Source organism: Schistocerca piceifrons, chromosome 9 (assembly GCF_021461385.2).
Source record: "Schistocerca piceifrons isolate TAMUIC-IGC-003096 chromosome 9, iqSchPice1.1, whole genome shotgun sequence".
Taxonomy (NCBI): domain Eukaryota; kingdom Metazoa; phylum Arthropoda; class Insecta; order Orthoptera; family Acrididae; genus Schistocerca; species Schistocerca piceifrons.
In genome coordinates this window covers 62,610,433-62,628,099 of record NC_060146.1, presented here as the reverse complement: position 1 = coordinate 62,628,099, position 17,667 = coordinate 62,610,433, and the positions used below count along the sequence as shown (strand labels likewise).

Genomic DNA, 17,667 nt, shown 5'->3' with positions numbered 1-17,667 from the left:
TCACAACAATAAATCTAACTGTTGTATTTGTCTAGACACATGTTCATTGTTAACAACAAATGTGTTCTACAGGTGTGAGCCTTTATCTGTCCACCAGTCTTATGTCTAAATTTCAATGAACCACAATCACAAAGATTGGCCATGTGCGAGGAGGAGTTTCACACTGAGGGTTCAATACAAACGTAATTATGTATGTAGACAATTTATCCATTCTGAGAATTAAGGATACTGACAGCAAGATATTGGTCCCATGGATTCCAAGACTTTTGAGAACATTTTAATTTCAAGTTTGAAGTCGGATAGCAAATGACAAAAGATATATTTTTGTAGTTTGATGAAATGCAAATTAACAATTTCACATTTTTTCCTTTAGTTATACTGAGAAACCTTACTTCTTGCCAAATTTCATGATCCTGGGCCAACAGGAAGCACACCATATGTTAGGATTAATAAAGTTTTCAAATATCAAAATACACTATGTGATCAAAAGTATCCAGACACCTGGCTGGAAATGACTTACAAGTTCGTGGCACCCTCCGTAGGTAGTGTTGGAATTCAGTATGGTGTTGGTCCACTCTTAGCCTTGATGACAGCTTCCACTCTTGCAGGCACACATTCAATGAAGTGCTAGAAGATTTCTTGGGGAATGGCAGCCCGTTCTTCACAGAGTGCTGCACTGAGGAGAGGTATCGATGTCGGTCGGTGAGGCTTGGCATGAAGTCAGCGTTCCAAAACACCCCAAAGGTGTTCTATAGGATTTAGGTCAGGACTCTGCGCAGGCCAATCCATTACAGGGATGTTATTGTCGTGTAACCACTCCACCGCAGGCCGTGTATTACGAACATGTGCTCGACCGAAATGAAAGATGTAATCGCCATCCCCGAATTGCTCTTCAACAGTGGGAAGCAAGGAGGTGCTTAAAACATCAATGTGGGCCTATGCTGTGATAGTACCATGCAAAACAACAAGGGTTGCAACCCCCTACATGAAAAATGCACCCACACCATAACACCACCGCCTCTGAATTTCACTGTTGGCACTACACACGCTGGCAGATAAAGTTCACCAGGCATTCGTCGTACCCACACCCTGCCATTGGATCGCCACATTGTGTACCGTGAATTGTCACTCCACACAATGTTTTTACACAGTTCAATCATCCAATGTTTACACTCCTTACACCAAGCAAGGCATCGTTTGGCATTTGCCCGCATGATGTGTGGCTTATGAGCAGCCGCTCGACCATGAAGTCCAAGTTTTTTCACCTCCCACCTAACTGCCCTAGTATTTGCAGTGGACCCTGATGCAGTTTGGAATTCCTGTGTGATGGTCTGGATAGATATCTGCCTATCACACATCACGACCCTCTTCTATTGTCGGCGGTCTATGTCAGTCAACAGACGAGGTCGGCCTGTATGCTTTTGTGCTGTACGTGTCCCTTCACATTTCCACTTCACTATCACATTGGAAACAGTGGACCTATGGATGTTGAGGAGTGTGGAAATCTCACGTACAGACGTATGACACAAGTGACACCCAATCACATGACCATGTTCGAAGTCCGTGAGTTCTGCAGAGCACCCCATTATGCTCTCTCATGATGTCTAATGACTACTGAGGTCGCTGATATGGAGTACCTGGCAGTAGATGGCAATACAATGCATCTAGTATTAAAAACATATGTTTTGTGGGGGTGTCGGGATACTTTTGATCACATAGTGTATGTGACATAAATGGCCATCTCTTTTGACTGAATTGGCTTAGAAGCTCAAAAATTTTACACTGCCAAGAGACCATAGGCCTTAGCATGTGAGATATATTTGAACTTGACACATCTACTTGTCCCTGGGAGAAAGGGTTCTTAGCAGTTTCATGAACACACACACACACACACACACACACACACACACACACCACACACACACACACAGACAACAAAGCGATCCTGTAAGAGCTCTGTGTTTACAGATTGAGGCACAGAATCCTAAAAACAGGCAAGGAACTTTCAGACTCACATTTTAGTAATATAGTATTACTTTTCCATGTTTCAAGAAGTGCAAAATTTTACATTTTTTTTTGTATTTATTTCTAATTTCCAGACTTTGTGGCACTTTGAAATCTTATCAAGAAATAACTGGTTGTTTGTAGCATTTTTGTAGTGATTCCTTACAAACAAAGAGTGTCATCTACAGAACATATGACAATATTTTAATTTCGTCTGCCAGGTCATTAACAAAGAACATTAATAGCAATGTGGACCTTCAATGCACTCATGAACTATTGGACGTATCGCATACCTGTTATTTACCTTATCAGACTTCATAACATGATCTCATGGTGACAACGTTTAATGCAGTCTCACGCAGCCATCTGCTGCTGATACATTTACACAGTATTGCATCTACATTGGACCATCTCTTCCATCTGCTTAATGTCGTTTGTCAGTAGTATATTATGGACAGTGATGTTTATAGCACAAAGCTACAAGATGTACAAAAGAGTGAGTGATAATATTAATGGAGATCGATAAGTGTTGTAATGGCAAAGTAAAGATACACTGCAGAAGAAGTAGAATGCAAGTACAACCCCAAATCGTCCTCCTGCATGGGGATATCCTTGTCATCATACATGTCTCACCTGCCTGTTACAATTAGCAGTGTCTGCCTCTACATGAAGGAAGAGTACTGGTGAAAGCTTGTGCATTTCAAACAAACTGACAGTTTCAAACTTTTTTTATTTAGTTGTACTGCTAGAAGATACAACAATAGCATGGGAATAACAGCTGTCTACTGGGTGTCTGATTATTGTAAGTATAAAAGAAGTGGGTGAGAGGACGACAATGAAACAACCAAAGAATCCTAATAAACATAGGTGCAGAATCCAATGGCCTCCCTGATGTAGCACATACGTGAAGTGCAGGCACACCGATCTCACAACACTTTAATGTCTACTGTTATGTTTATTTCAAAATACCACAAGTCAATCACAAATTAGAACGTCATAAACTGCTCTTATTTGATCTCATCATCCTTCTGGGTGATGAAGTGCTGGTAAATAGCTTTCCACAACAAATGTGTCAGTCATGGCTCGCCAGTACCAAGGCATCCAAAGTCCTGCTAACTTTAACCCCTTTTTTGTTTGTTTGTTAGCAGGTGTTTAAAGCTAGCCCTGCTGATAGTGTCAAACTCCTGAAATGCACTGTGGATGGTTGTCAGTGCACTGGAAACATATCTGGGACTTCGGTACTTGTACGGGAATCGATAGGAGACACGCAGAAACCTGCCTTCACATGAATGATGTCCACCTGGAAGACACATTGTAATGTGTGCATATCTGCATTTTGGATCCAGAGGAACTTTGTTATGAGGTATTCATGCACACAGTCTTAATACGGCATGTCAGAGATACCATTTGTTTCTCAACTTTTTTTATTATGATTATTTGCTTGTCTTCCACTTACCTCTTTTGTTTGTACCCATAATATAAAATACAAACACTCTGCAGACACCTCTGCATAAATTTACATGTTTATAGGTTTCATCCACATCTACATAGATACTCTGCAGGCCACCATATGGTGTGTGGTGGAGGGTACTCTGTACCACTACTTGGTATTTCCTTTCCTGTTCTACTTGCAAACAGAGTGAGAGAGAAGACGACTGACTGTATGATTCAGTATGACCCCTAATCTCCTATATCTTATCTTCAAAGTCCTTATATGCAATATATGTTGGTAGTAGTAGAACTGCTCAGCAGTCAACTTCAAATGCTGATTCTCTAAATTTTCTCAATAGTGTTTCTTAAAGAGAACATCATCTTTCCTCCAGGGATTCCCACTGGAGTTCCTGAAACATTTCCTTAACATTTGCGTGTTGTTCAAACCTACCAGTAACATATCTAGCACCCCGTCTCTGAATTGTTTTGATGTCTTCCTTCAATCCGACCTGGTATGGACCCCGAACACACTGGCTGTACTCAAGAATAGGTCACACCAGCGTCCTACATGTGGTCTCCTTTACAGGCGAACCACTCTTTCCTAAACTTCTCCAAATAAACTGAAGTCAACCATTTGCCTTCCCTGTCACAGTTCTCATATTCTCGTTCCACCTCATGTCACTTTGCAACATTAGGCCCAGATATTTCAACAACTTGACTGTATCGTGCAGAACACTACTAACACCATACCCAAACATTACAGGTTTGTTTCAGGTAGTGTTAAACTCAGGCCACACAGTAACAGTAAGAAGATATGAGACAAAATGTGTGAAACCATTCAGTAATAAATTGAGCCATCTCCAAGGCCACCTGTTCCCAAAGATGCAGCTGGGCTTCATGCACCACAGTCAACAGCGTATGACTAAATTAAAAAAATATTTCAAAATGAAAGGATTTAGACCAATGTTTGTGAATGAAGTATTTGACAATGACATGGATCAGTGAGTTGCAACCTGCACTGCTTTGTTTGCATGATTTTCAAATAATCTCACATGCAAGAGTGCTATTTTCTGATGACTGTGCAACAGTTCACACAACACATAAGACATTTTTCAGCCTAAGGAAAATTCCCATTATGTGCAAGAGTTGGAATGAAACCTGTCTCATGTTTTGCTGTGCCCTCAATCAGGGGATGAGACAGACTGAGACTGAATTCACATGTTGCAATAACAACTCTGTTTTTTAACCTGAACAAAACTTGGTACAGCTTTAGAGGACAGAACCTGAGTACAACATAAAAGACCATCTTGAAAAGATGTAGTGGATGCCCACAATTACAGAGCTCCTCATCACGGTAGTGGTGAGGAGTCGGGAGGTGACGAGGATGATCAGCGACACTGTACCATGCGATTGTGAGCTCATGGGTCATCAAGACATGGGTCCATGCTTTGGGAATGACTGATGGATGTCAAGCAGCTGATGATCCCAACAAGCACCTGAGGCAGCACTGTCTGATGGGGAATGGCAGTGGCAGATAGTGTTGTCTGAAGTGTAGATTTGAGTAGTTGACGGTCGATCCTAGTAATGCTGGCTGTCGAGGGGTAGAGCGGCATTGTAAGTATCCATCATTGGAGGAACATGGGTGCAGCATCCTGTGTACACATAACCAAGCAGACACAAATAGGTGGCGATGGCTGCAGTGCTGATTACTGTGACCTGCGCAATGTGTACCAGCTCAGCCTCTACCACTCAGATGCTGTGGCAGCTGCAGGAGGCTCGGCAATAAACAGCCGAGTGAATCTTCTGTTGGCAAACAATCTCCTGACGCAAAGCAAGGGCGTACCTGGCTCACAACGCACAACTGTGAATGTGATAACTGAATATTCAGCAGCCCAGCCCAGCACGTAATACAGTTTTAATATGGGGCAGGGTGTCGTCACGATACCTGTCCAGATCATATTTTTTGAAGGAAACGTGAATAGTAATTCTTATTTGGACATGGTGAAATTCGGTTAATACCTCAGCTCGAACAGAAGATAATGATGGGTATTTGGTTACAGCAAGACATAGCTCCAGCACAAATTGCTATTCAGGTGGGCGAGTTGTTCAATGAATCATTTTAAGGCCACTGGATGTGGCGTGATTTAGCAACATCTCCAGCCCTGTCCAAACCACGATGCCAAGACATTACCATGCCAGGTAGCTCATTACAGGGAACGATCAAGTCCCATGTGGCTCAGTGTCAGTTCAAGACTAATACAGAGTTGCGGAAGCCTTTCAAAGCAGAAGTCCTATGACTCTCTGCAACATGTCGAGGAGGAAATGGAGACACAGAGCTCTTCGTGTAAGGAATGATGGTGTACATACAGAAACATAGTTTTTATCTGTAAATACTCAAATATACAATATACTGTTCTGATCTAGGAGAATGAGGACTTCTTGGACACACTGCATAGAAAACACAAGATTCCCACAGGAGCACAGTGACTTTACCACAGGAGTACAGTGACCTTATAATATTAGTGACATATGAAAAACTACAACTGCCACTTTTACATTTGTTAGTACCCTGCCATGCACTTTTGACTTTCATTAAGAATGAAGTTAAATACAGGGAAAAACATATAAAGAATAAATAACTCTTACCTGGAACAGCTTGCTGAAGTAGGCGTACTGGCGTGCAATATTGCGGCATTGTTTCAATGCTGGTTCTGTAACAAAAATTAAAATTTCAGTTGGCTCTGAGTTACCTCTTCAACTACTGAATTTTGTAACCACCAAGTTACTGATTTACAACTCACTACTGAATAATGTCAATATGGAAATATTCTTGGGTCCCAATCTCCAATAGTTCAGTACACTGAACTTTATATTGCTGAACATCACAGTAGGAGACAAAACACTGAAGGAGTCTTATATGCCCTTAGCAGTATACTGCAAATTTAAACATACCAAGTACAAACATATTACTGAACTATTCCGTTAACTTTTGAAATTCACAATTTCCTGCCTTCAACCTTCTCTTTGTACTCGCAGTCTTTGAATGTAAATTCTACCCAGTGTATTTCAACTGTGATAGGTCTTAGCTTCTCAGATTCCTTTACATTTTCTTCTTAATCATTTCTTATGTATTTCCGCCACTTGCACATCAACTGTCAATAGACTGTTGTTCTATGTGCATTCTTTATTAAGTTTCTGTCACACATGCTATTGTTAACTCCAATATACAGGGTGTTACAAAAAGGTACAGCCAAACTTTCAGGAAACATTCCTCACACACAAATAAAGAAAAGATGTTATGTGGACATGCGTCCGGAAACGTTTAATTTCCATGTTAGAGCTCATTTTAGTTTCTTCCACTTACGCTCAATGGAGCACGTTACCATGATTTCATACGGGATACTCTACCCGTGCTGCTAGAACATGTGCCTTTCCAAGTACAACACAACATGTGGTTCATGCACGATGGAGCTCCTGCACATTTCAGTCGAAGTGTTCGTACGCTTCTCAACAACAGAGTCGGTGACCGATGGATTGGTAGAGGCGGACCAATTCCATGGCCTCCACGCTCTCCTGACCTCAACCCTCTTGACTTTCATTTATGGGGGCATTTCAAAGCTCTTGTCTACGCAACCCCGGTACCAAATGTAGAGACTCTTCGTGCTCGTATTGTGGATGGCTGTGATACGATATGCCATTCTCCAGGGCTGCATCAGCGCATCGGAGATTCCATGCGACGGAGGGTGGATGCATGTATCCTCGCTAACGGAGGACATTTTGAACGTTTCCTGTAACAAAGTGTTTGAAGTCACGCTGGTATGTTCTGTTGCTGTGTGTTTCCATTCCATGATTAATGTGATTTGAAGAGAAGTAATAAAATGAGCTCTAACATGGAAAGTAAGCGTTTCCGGACACATGTCCGCATAACATATTTTCTTTCCTTGTGTGTGAGGAATGTTTCCTGAAAGTTTGGCCGTACCTTTTTGTAACACCCTGTATAATAAATCTGTTACACTTATTATCTCTAATATAGGAAACGATAGAAATCAGCATTGGACATGATAATTAGAGAGACAACACGGTATGCTTTTTCAAATGGTGAATGAAATTTCTCTGTCTCAGTAAGTGAAATTCATTGCTTCTTAGTGGTTAATTTGATTTTGACATATATAAAGTACCCAAACTATCATATGTACTGGTGAAGTAATCCAGCTTTGAGAATGGATCTTATTGCTGACATTATGTCACTAAAGAGATTTGAGAAAATAAAAACATATTTATATTTTGTAGACAATAATGAAATCCCTGAAAACGACACTGACATGTTTGTGAAGGTGAAACCCATTTTGGACATTCTGAAAGAGACATTTTCATTTTCAGGGACAGTAACTCCTACTGAATATCAATCTATATATGAAATGATTATCCCCTTCAAGGGTAGAAGCAGGGCAAAACAATATAAAAGTCTAAATCCAAAAAGTGGGGATTCAAAGCATGGGTACGCTCCAGCTCAGATGGATATGTGACTTTTTTGAGCTGTTCCAGGGGAAAAGGCAGGAACAGAATAACACACTGAGCCGTAACATTGGTCCTAGTGGGAATACTGTCGTAAGCTTGTGCCAGGTGCTAGAAGGAAACAATCACAAGATCATTCTTGACAATTTATTCACAACAATCCCACTGCTTTTGTATCTGAAGCAAAAGAAAATTCATGTATTGGGAACCAAAGGTCGAACAGACTGAAGGGAGCAGAGAGTAAATTGACCAACAGAAAAGCTCTAATGAAATCAAGTCAAGGTTCAATGTCTATTACTACTTCTAATGACAATATTACAGTTGTGTGATGAGTGGATAGAAACATTGTCCACATGGTATCTACCTTTGCTGTATGGACACCAACTGATACCATCAAAAGATGGAATGTGAAGAACCATGCTTGCATAGATATATAGAGGCCATATGCTGTAGCATGCTACAACAAATTCGTGGGCGGAGTAGACATGACTGACTGGATGGTTGCACACTACCCTCGCACAATGAAGAGCAAGAAGTTTTATTTGAGAATATTTTTCCACTTTTATAATGTTGCACTAGAAAATGCATGGAGTCTTTACAAAATAGACACTGAAAGAAATATTTCTTTTGTGGAATTAAAGGCATCAGCGGCTACAACAGTTACAGAGCTCAGAAGCCTGCAAAGGAAGCGTGGCAGACCCATGACCATATTCACTTGAAGAAAAGGTAACACACTGCATGTTCTGCAGATCTAATAATGGATGGAATAACCCATTACCCTGAAAAACAAGGAATGTAAGAATCCTCCTAGGTGCAGAGATAAAAACTGCAAAAGAAGAAGGAGATACATTTGCAAAAAATGCAAGATTCCTGTCTGCCCAGAATGTATGGAGTTCTTCCAAAATACATGATGTGAACAAATTCTTGTTGCTTGAATTCTGTCATTATTTATCGCATTTTTTGGTTTCTTTATGTTTTCACCATGTTTGCTCTCATGTAACCTGCTATGCACCATGTACACAAATGTGGCCATTTCCTATTTCCATTGTTGTACAGTAAATTGAAGCATTTGTTGAAAAAATATATTTGTAATGACTTCCTTACATCTCAAATATAGTGTTAAAAAATAACTGTCAAAATTGAAATTAAGAAAAAAATTTGTCCCAGAAGAGGTTAACCCTCGGGGCAATTCAATAAGTCAATTACACACATCGTCCTGCACTGCGCACACAAGAGTGGTGCACTGTCGGAGGAGACTACATATTCTGGGTTCCCTGCAAACACAGTTCTGCTGTGGTACAGTTAACCAGGTGTGTAATACAGGGCGAGTGAATGGTGCTGTAACTGGAAACATACTCCAAAGTTGAAGTACGTGGGACAGCGGGATTCTTGAGGGCAAAAATTTAAATTGGATACACATTTACTGTGAAATTCTGGCAGTAGATGGACCAGAATGCTGCGTCCTGCTGTAGTGAAATGGTGTCAACAATTAGATCAAGGCCGCGACCAGGACAATGCTGATAAGGAAGGAAGGCTGTCAACACTGACCTCAGACAACAATGTCCAGATAATCGAGAAACTGATTTGCAGCAGCTTCACATTTTCCGATGATAAGGATATTCACACAGCAGTGTTCATATCATTCCATTACCAATAAGGAGATTTTTATTGTTGAGGAACTGAACAACTGATGGAATGTTCCAAACTTTGCTTACAGATTTGATGACTACATTGGAAAACAAGAGAATATCATGTGTATTTGTCACTTTGAAGTGTAGTGTGGCATTCAATAAAAGTTACCTGGCTACCACAACAATGTGTAACTTATATTTAGAAGTCCCCTTGTAATTCTCTTAACATTGTCTGATTTATGTTTGCAGCATTCCAGTACTCCTGTTTTACTTTACACTGTACACTGTCCATTCCAATCAACTGTTCTTTGAAGTCCTTTGCCATCTATGAAACAAATACTATGTTATAGGTAAACAACAAAGTTTATTTCTCCTCCTCCTCAAATTTGTCCTTGGTTTATTTCACAGATAATTCAACGTAGAGACAGAATAACATCAAGATTTGCTACAGAAAGATTTAAGTGTTCCTTTTTCCCAATCGCCATTCGAGAGTGGAACGGTAGAGAAGTAGTATAAAAATGGTTCAATGAACCCTCTGCCAGGAACTTAAGTGTGAATTGCAGAGTAACCATGCAGATGCAGATGTAGATGTACAACCCTGTCTCGCTCCCTTTGCAACCAATGCTTCCCTTTTATACCCTTCGACACTTACAACTGTAATTTTGCTCCCGCGAAAGTTATTCACAACTTTCCACTCCTTGTGATTCACCCCTATGCCTCCGGAATTTGTAAGTATGCAGTTCAGCTAAAATTGTTGAAAGATTCCTCTAAACCTACATATCCTTTGTCTTTCTTCTAAACTAAATTGTATTACCTAACTGTCCCTACTTTCCCAGAACCAAAACTCATCTTCCACAAGGTCAGCCTCTAACAGATTTTCTATTCTTCTGTACATAATGTGTGTCAGTAATTTGCTTCCACACATTAAACTGATAAACTTCTCATGTGATTAACTTAATAAGTGTCGTACTCATCAGATCTTGTGGACTCTCACAGTCAAAAGACGGCATTTTGACGACGACATGTACTCATGTCAGATAGTTTTATATTCTGACAGAATGTAACTTTGCAGTGTTACTTGAAAATGGCGATAAGGCCGAAATTGCAATAGTAACAATAAATATTTTATACAGTCAACAGCGACAATGGTCATCTTTTAAGAAATTAAACTGATAGTTCGGTAATATTCGCAACTGCAAGCACCTGCCTTTTTTAAATTCGAGTTATTATGTTCTTTCTGGAGTCTGAAGGTATCTCAGCTTTCTCATTCATACTGTTCATCAAACAGAATCATTTTATCATGATTGGTTCCACCGAAGATCTCAATAGTTCTGTGAAAATGATTAGAACTGAATATGGCCATCAGCTGACAAATAGGGAGCCCATAACAATAACAATAACAACAACAATAATAATAATAATAATAATAATAATACTGAAAAGACAGTTACAATCACAGAAGTACAGTAACAGTAACTTTGAAAACAGTTTCCTGCATAAGCTGATTAATAGCTGAATTACAGAATCTGCACTGCAGTGTTTGCAAGGTCATCTCCTCAACCCATGTGCCAAAAGCCGTACACTACACAATACTACCTGTACACACGCCAAAACTGGGTTGTCTCTGAGCATGTCCTGATAGGTTGGCAGTACCTTCCGTGGATTACACTAGTGTGATGGCAGTTTGGTGTGTAAATCAATATGAAAACTTAACAAAAACTGTACAGCAAAATTTGAAGTAATGAACAATCACTTTAGAACCTGTTAAATATGATCTCATGGACCTACTGATGTTGCAAGGCTGGGAGACATAGATATTTAATGAGTTTCATGAATGATGCAAGCAGATATATATTTGTACATTTCTTAAAAAAAATAAGAAAAAAGTATTTGAAGAATTCAATAAATACAAGACTCAAAGAGAAAAATAAACTATTAACAACTCTAAAAGAATCCACACTGACAATGGTGGAGTTCTGTGAATCTGAAGGTATTCAGCATGAAGTAACTATGACATAAAACTAAAAACTAAACTCCTCTCGAACAGGCCGTGAAGGCCCAACGGTACCGAACGGCCGCCGTGTTATCCTCAGCCCATAGGTGTCACTGGATGCAGACACTGCAGAAAAATGGTACACCTGAACACCTCAATAGAACATTAATGGACATAGTAAGACTGCTGTTGCTAGGATGCTATTTACCAAACAGTTCTTGGGCTAAGCTGATACACAGTGCACCACAAATAAAAAATCTGTTACAAATATCTGCGACAAAGAAAGTGCCATATAGATTTCTAACACTTAGAAAGCCTTGTGTATATCATTTACATATGATTGGATGTAAAGTTTGCTTTCACACTCACAAATGAAGATAACGTTCTAAATTATCAGGGAAAAGGCGCTCTTACTGGATACTCTCTGTAGGGCTATGGATAAAGGATCCACATACCAGAAAAGAAATAGGTCTTGGAATATTGGTACTGTATATTTGAAAAAAACTGAATATCATATGCTCAGCTGAACTGTACAATGAAGAACCATTTCCATTTCTATATTATGAAGATGAAATCCAAAGTGGATGAGAAGATTCAACCACTGAAGAGGAATTTTATGGCCTCTCAGATGAGGAGGAAAACCTAAAAGAAATGCCTTTATTACTGGATGGTAATAAGGAACTTGTGGAAAATGCTGAAACTCCACAAAAACCTTGTAGGCAGAGAAAGGATACAGCAAAAGTAAAAATGGGTTTCAGCAAATGTTATCCAATGACACTTTGTTCCAAAGGGAAGCCTTATCCTGGAGCCTATGGGCACTTAACACCTAGTTTATCAATATGGCTTATACTGAACCAAGTTGTGTGAGGAAGAACAATGAAGAACCATTACTTTATCTGAAAGTAGTTAATTATGATGGGACAGGTGAATGGACAGTTGTAATGCATTATTGTATCACACGTAATTTATTGGTCACAGCTGAGTAAAATTAAGACACTGTCATGACTAAAGCACGAGCAACAGAAATGGGTCAGATCGGAGCTGACCAGATGCCGTTATATCAGGGGCTGCCTGCTGATATAACACTATGGCATCCAGCAACTATCAAATAACAGGGCAAGCCAAGGGACAAGAGTTGTAATAAAACTGACGCAGCAAACAGGCAGCGTCACTACAGCATTGCTGGCCTGACAGCTTCATATCCAGGCCATTGTTTTGTTGTGAATTATTTGGTAGAAATCAATAATGTAGCAAAACAAGACAGGCCAAGTACATATAAACTCTCATCATTTTTTCTTCCACGGTATTGCTGTCTACCAGTCACTAGACCCGAAAGGGAGACCTACAATGGTCTACGAGTCTATATGCATCGACCAGTCACCACCTCCCGACTGTCGCTGCTAACGGCAGCCCTGCTGCTTGTGCCAAGTCCAAGCTGCAGACTCTAGTATCCTCCAACCGGCAGGCCACCTGGGGGCCTACTTCAGCTGCTGCCGGCCTCTTACCCTGGAAGTCTATTGTTCAAGACTGGGGCCACACTCCCATTCAGCCAAATTCGGCCATGCAAGCAAACTTCTTGCTACCTGCCTCTGCTCACGTGGGCACACACCGATGCTGCTGTGAGCCACCCCATTCACACTGGTTGACCGTGCCCACACACATTTGTGTGGCCATCCTGGGCTGCCGGGAGCATCCAGTACGCACTGTGAGCCACTGCCCGCTGCTGCAGTCAGTGTCTTCGCAGAATCACTGCCGATTCTTCCCACTGGCTGCTGAATACAGCAAGCTGTTATGTCGCCACTGATGACAGAGCTTCTTGCAGGCTGTACACAGCTTACATCCTGGGATTGGTGACTTCTCACAATATTATCACAGTAGTTCTATGACAACACATTGCGCAACTGTCTGGAATCCACTCATTGCCCCACGACACCTGACCACAATAGAGGGCACACTCAGGATTCTGTAGACTGAAGAAATTAACTCCTTGAACATCTGATGATGATTGGAAATTGGTCAAGCCACCATCTGGTGCAGTTCCAGTACACAACAGTAAAGACGACAATTGGCGAGAGAGAGATTTTTAAAGGACATTCCAAGTATAAGGTGTGGACTATACTAAGATTTATGCTCTTATTTTAAATTTTGAAACAATTTGTCTGCTGATAGCAGCCAGTGTTGAGAAAAATTGGCATACTGATTAGTATGATATGAAGAGTTCATATCTGCATAGCAGAGGGGTCCAGAAAAATGAAGACCTCTTTGATAGTCAATATTAATGGAACAAAATGACATACTGTTACAATTCTTGCATGGGAGAAGGCTATTTTATTTGTTCGAAGTGACCCCATTGGCAGCCAAACTACATCATTGCCACTGAACTGTTGACTGAACTACGGCTGTCAGTGTTGCTTGTGTGATAGCCAAACATGACATCTCGATGGTTTCTCGTAGCTCATTTACTGTAGCCGGCTTCTGTTGGTCCCCCATATGTAGAAGTCAAGAGGTGAAAGATCTGGAAGCCATGATGGGTACTCAAAAACCGCTCAATCATACAGGTAGATTTTCATCCAAGTAGGTTCTGACATACCTGTGTTAATGAGGCTTGTTGTAGGTAAATCTTTCATTCCCAAACACCTCTCGGATGACATGCAAAATCGATGTTGGTAGCATATGAAGATATTTCTCGCCAGTTATTGTACCTTCAAAGAAGAATGGGTCAGTCAAACTAAACAATGAGACTACACCACACACTAACATGTGACAGATTAATATGTTTGTCCACGTGAACATGACAGTTTTCAGGAGTCCAGTACACACAATTGTGGCAGCCTTTAGAAATATTCAGAATTTAACATCGTCAGACCACATAACCATCCCTGCATGTCATTCATCCTCCTGAAGCATGCCCTCAAATCACTTGCAGTACTCCATCCTTCGATCCATGTTGTCCTTGTTCATAGCATGCAGTGATCTTGGAATGTACACTTTCCACTTTGCTTCCTTCAGAATTCATCGTATGCTTGATTGGCTTACCCCACTTTCATGTGCACCCTGCTTTGCAGGTTTCTGAGGTGACATAGTAAAATGTTGCAACACACCTGCACTGGAAGCTGGACTTGTTGATGTTTCTGGTAAGCCAGACTTTTCCTTACACATATCCTGGACAGTGCAGTCAGCTTCAAATCTATCCCAAATACAATAAATTCATTGTGTGTGTTGTTGGCCGAGTTCAATACACAATCTATGCCATTGGTGTTGCACCTCCATCATGTTTTTATACTTCCATTACCACTTCATAGGGCCTTGCACTGCACAAGTGACAATCTTACCTCATTCACTGCTGCACTGTCATCTGTTGGAAAACAAGTGCCAAGATCTGTTGAGAAAACAATGGACTATGCTACTGCACAAAATTGCAACTATGTCATTTTCTTCCAAACACGTTAACTATCAAAAAGTGTGTACATCCTTCTGGACCCCTCTGTATGGGCTCTAGCCAGAAGGCTTCATCAAGAAGGGCAAAGTAAGTTTAGTTTGCAAGATAAAAAGTCAATATAGGGACTGAAACAAAGCAGTAGAAGCTTGACTTATTCAAAATGATATAGATCCCTGTAGGTTAGGTTATGTTAGGTTAGGTATACGAATTAAGTCACATGCTGTTAGTATACATGAATAACATGCTAACATTTCCACAGAATGAAGAAATGAGGCAAAAAATGAAAAGTCTACTACAGAATTGCTTTTAACTCTAACACATGGGAATGGTGTCACACGATAGAAACAAAATTTGGAAACAGTGAAGATAGAACAATGAGTCTCAAAGAGAGTATATTAATCAACTACTTCAAAGTTTTGGACTTCTATATATTAAGAGATCCAAAAGCGCAAATGAAATGAAACTAAATTTTCGCGATGAGAAGTGTGCTAGCGAAGCTAGAAACCTTCCACATTGTGAGCTTAATGGTAGACTCCTTTACATTTCATAGAGGACTCAACCAGACATGGCTTTCTCGCTGACAAAGATGTCACAGTATTGTTCAAAATTCAACAAGGATCATTGGAGTGGAGAGTACTAAGATAATGAAGGAAACAGCTCATCACGTGGCTTAGCCACAGCCTAGGGGATGTTTCCAGAATGGTAGAGCACTTGCCCGGGAAAGGCAAAGGTCCCGAGTTCGAGTCTAGGTCTAGCACACAGTTTTAATCTACCAAGAAGTTTCATATCAGCGCACACTCTGCTGCGGAGTGAAAATCTCATTCTGGAAACATCCCCTAGGCTGTGGCTAAGCCATGTCTCCGCAATATCCTTTCTTTCAGGAGTGCTAGTTCTGCAAGGTTCGCAGGAGAGCTTCTGTAAAGTTTGGAAGGTAGGAGACGAGGTAATGGCAGAAGTAAAGCTGTGAGGACGGGGCGCGAGTTGTGCTTGGGTAGCTCAGGTGGTAGAGCACTTGCCCGCAAAAGGCAAAGGTCCTGAGTTCAAGTCTCAGTCCGGCACACAGTTTTAATCTACCAGGAAGTTTCATATCAGCGCACACTCCGCTGCAGAGTGAAAATCTCATTCTGGCTCATCACAAATTCAAATACTATTGCACTTGTCAAATGCTTCCTGCATTTGCTGATACTGACTGCACTACTTGAATACATGATCACTAAAGCATTAATGAATATGTGACAATACTGACAGTATCTCCAGTGTACTGGAGGAGTATTAAACAAACTACAGTTGGATTTAGCACAATGGAGGCCGAACATGTCACTGGAAACCTGCAAAAGGCAGGTGGTATGTATGAGGGAGATACTGAAGGGTCTTGACCTGAAATAAATGACTGGAGAGTTAATACCTGTGAGGTGCAATAGTCAAGCAGCAATTAACACTGAGAATCATATGCATAAATCAAGAACATAACTTACTGCTATGAAACATCATTTAATCTGGGTGAAAGTAATGGATGGAATGATTGACATTTTACATATTTTGATGGATTAGAAAAATCAAGCAGTCTTGTTAACAATGTCACTGAATCAGAATATTGGTGGCATGTAAGGAAATGTCACATTCAAACTATTTATTTCATTGGCATATACATTTAGATATCATTTCGCAGGATGGAGGGCTCGTGAACAACACTGACCACTCCTATAAACACTGACCACTCCTATACTGTATCGTTACTGGTGACGAGAAATGGTGCCTACACTACCATAAGGAAAAGAAAGAAATGGTCAAACCCAAAAAATCAGCAGCTCCCTGCACAAAGACCTGCATGTATACACAAAAGACAATGTTATGCATCTGATGGAGCAGCAAAAGTGTGGTGTATTATGGACTGCTTCTCCCAGGTGTAACCATCACCGCTGACATTTATCGTTTACTGAGACATCTTGCAGGTTCAATCCAAGAACAATTACCAGAAAGACTGCTTGAAGTGACACTACTCCAAGATAACGTCCACTCACATTCTGGAAGACTGACTAAGAACACTATACAGGAGCTGGGTTGGGAAGTCATTGCTCATCCACCTCATTCACCTGATATTGTGCCCTCCTCAGATTTTCACCTTTTCCGCTCTCTATCCAGCAACCTTCAGCAAACATCCTTTCCAGATGAAAATTCACACCAAACATGGTGCAAAGAATTCTTCAACTCAAAAACCACACAATTTCTACATTCGCGGAATTGAGAAGTTACTCCAGCATTGGCAGACTGTTGTAAATAGTGGAGGAGAACATATTATTGATGACTGAAGTCAATGTTATGGGTACCTGTTGTGTTTATTAAACTTACGAAAAACTGCTATGAACTTATGCACCAATGCAATATATGCCTAGTTCTCCCTTTCAAACTGTAAAACAAATGCTCTCAGTCTCTCCTCATTATGCTCTCTCTTTTTGGCCTTCAGTTATGCCACTTCCTGTTATTATTAATTATGTTCTTGCCCTTCTATCTGTTCATGTAAGAAGGCTTTTTTTTCCTTTCTCTCTTCAATGTTCCACTGGTGGAAACAACAGTGATAATCAAAAATAATAAAGCACTCCGTCCAGGCCACGAGTGGCCTACCAGGACCATCCGACTGCCGTGTCATCCTCGGT

At 40.6% G+C, this 17,667-nt stretch overlaps 1 protein-coding gene across 1 annotated transcript in view; it reads right to left on the bottom strand.

Annotated features, from left to right (window-relative positions):
- The window catches only part of LOC124716990 (actin-histidine N-methyltransferase), a 413,484-nt gene that overhangs the window by 355,440 nt on the left and 40,377 nt on the right, over positions 1 to 17,667 (bottom strand). Inside the window, exon 6 of the mRNA XM_047243613.1 lies at positions 6,082 to 6,146. Coding sequence (XP_047099569.1) covers positions 6,082 to 6,146 — 65 coding nt within the window. The remainder of the gene's footprint in view (positions 1 to 6,081; positions 6,147 to 17,667) is intronic.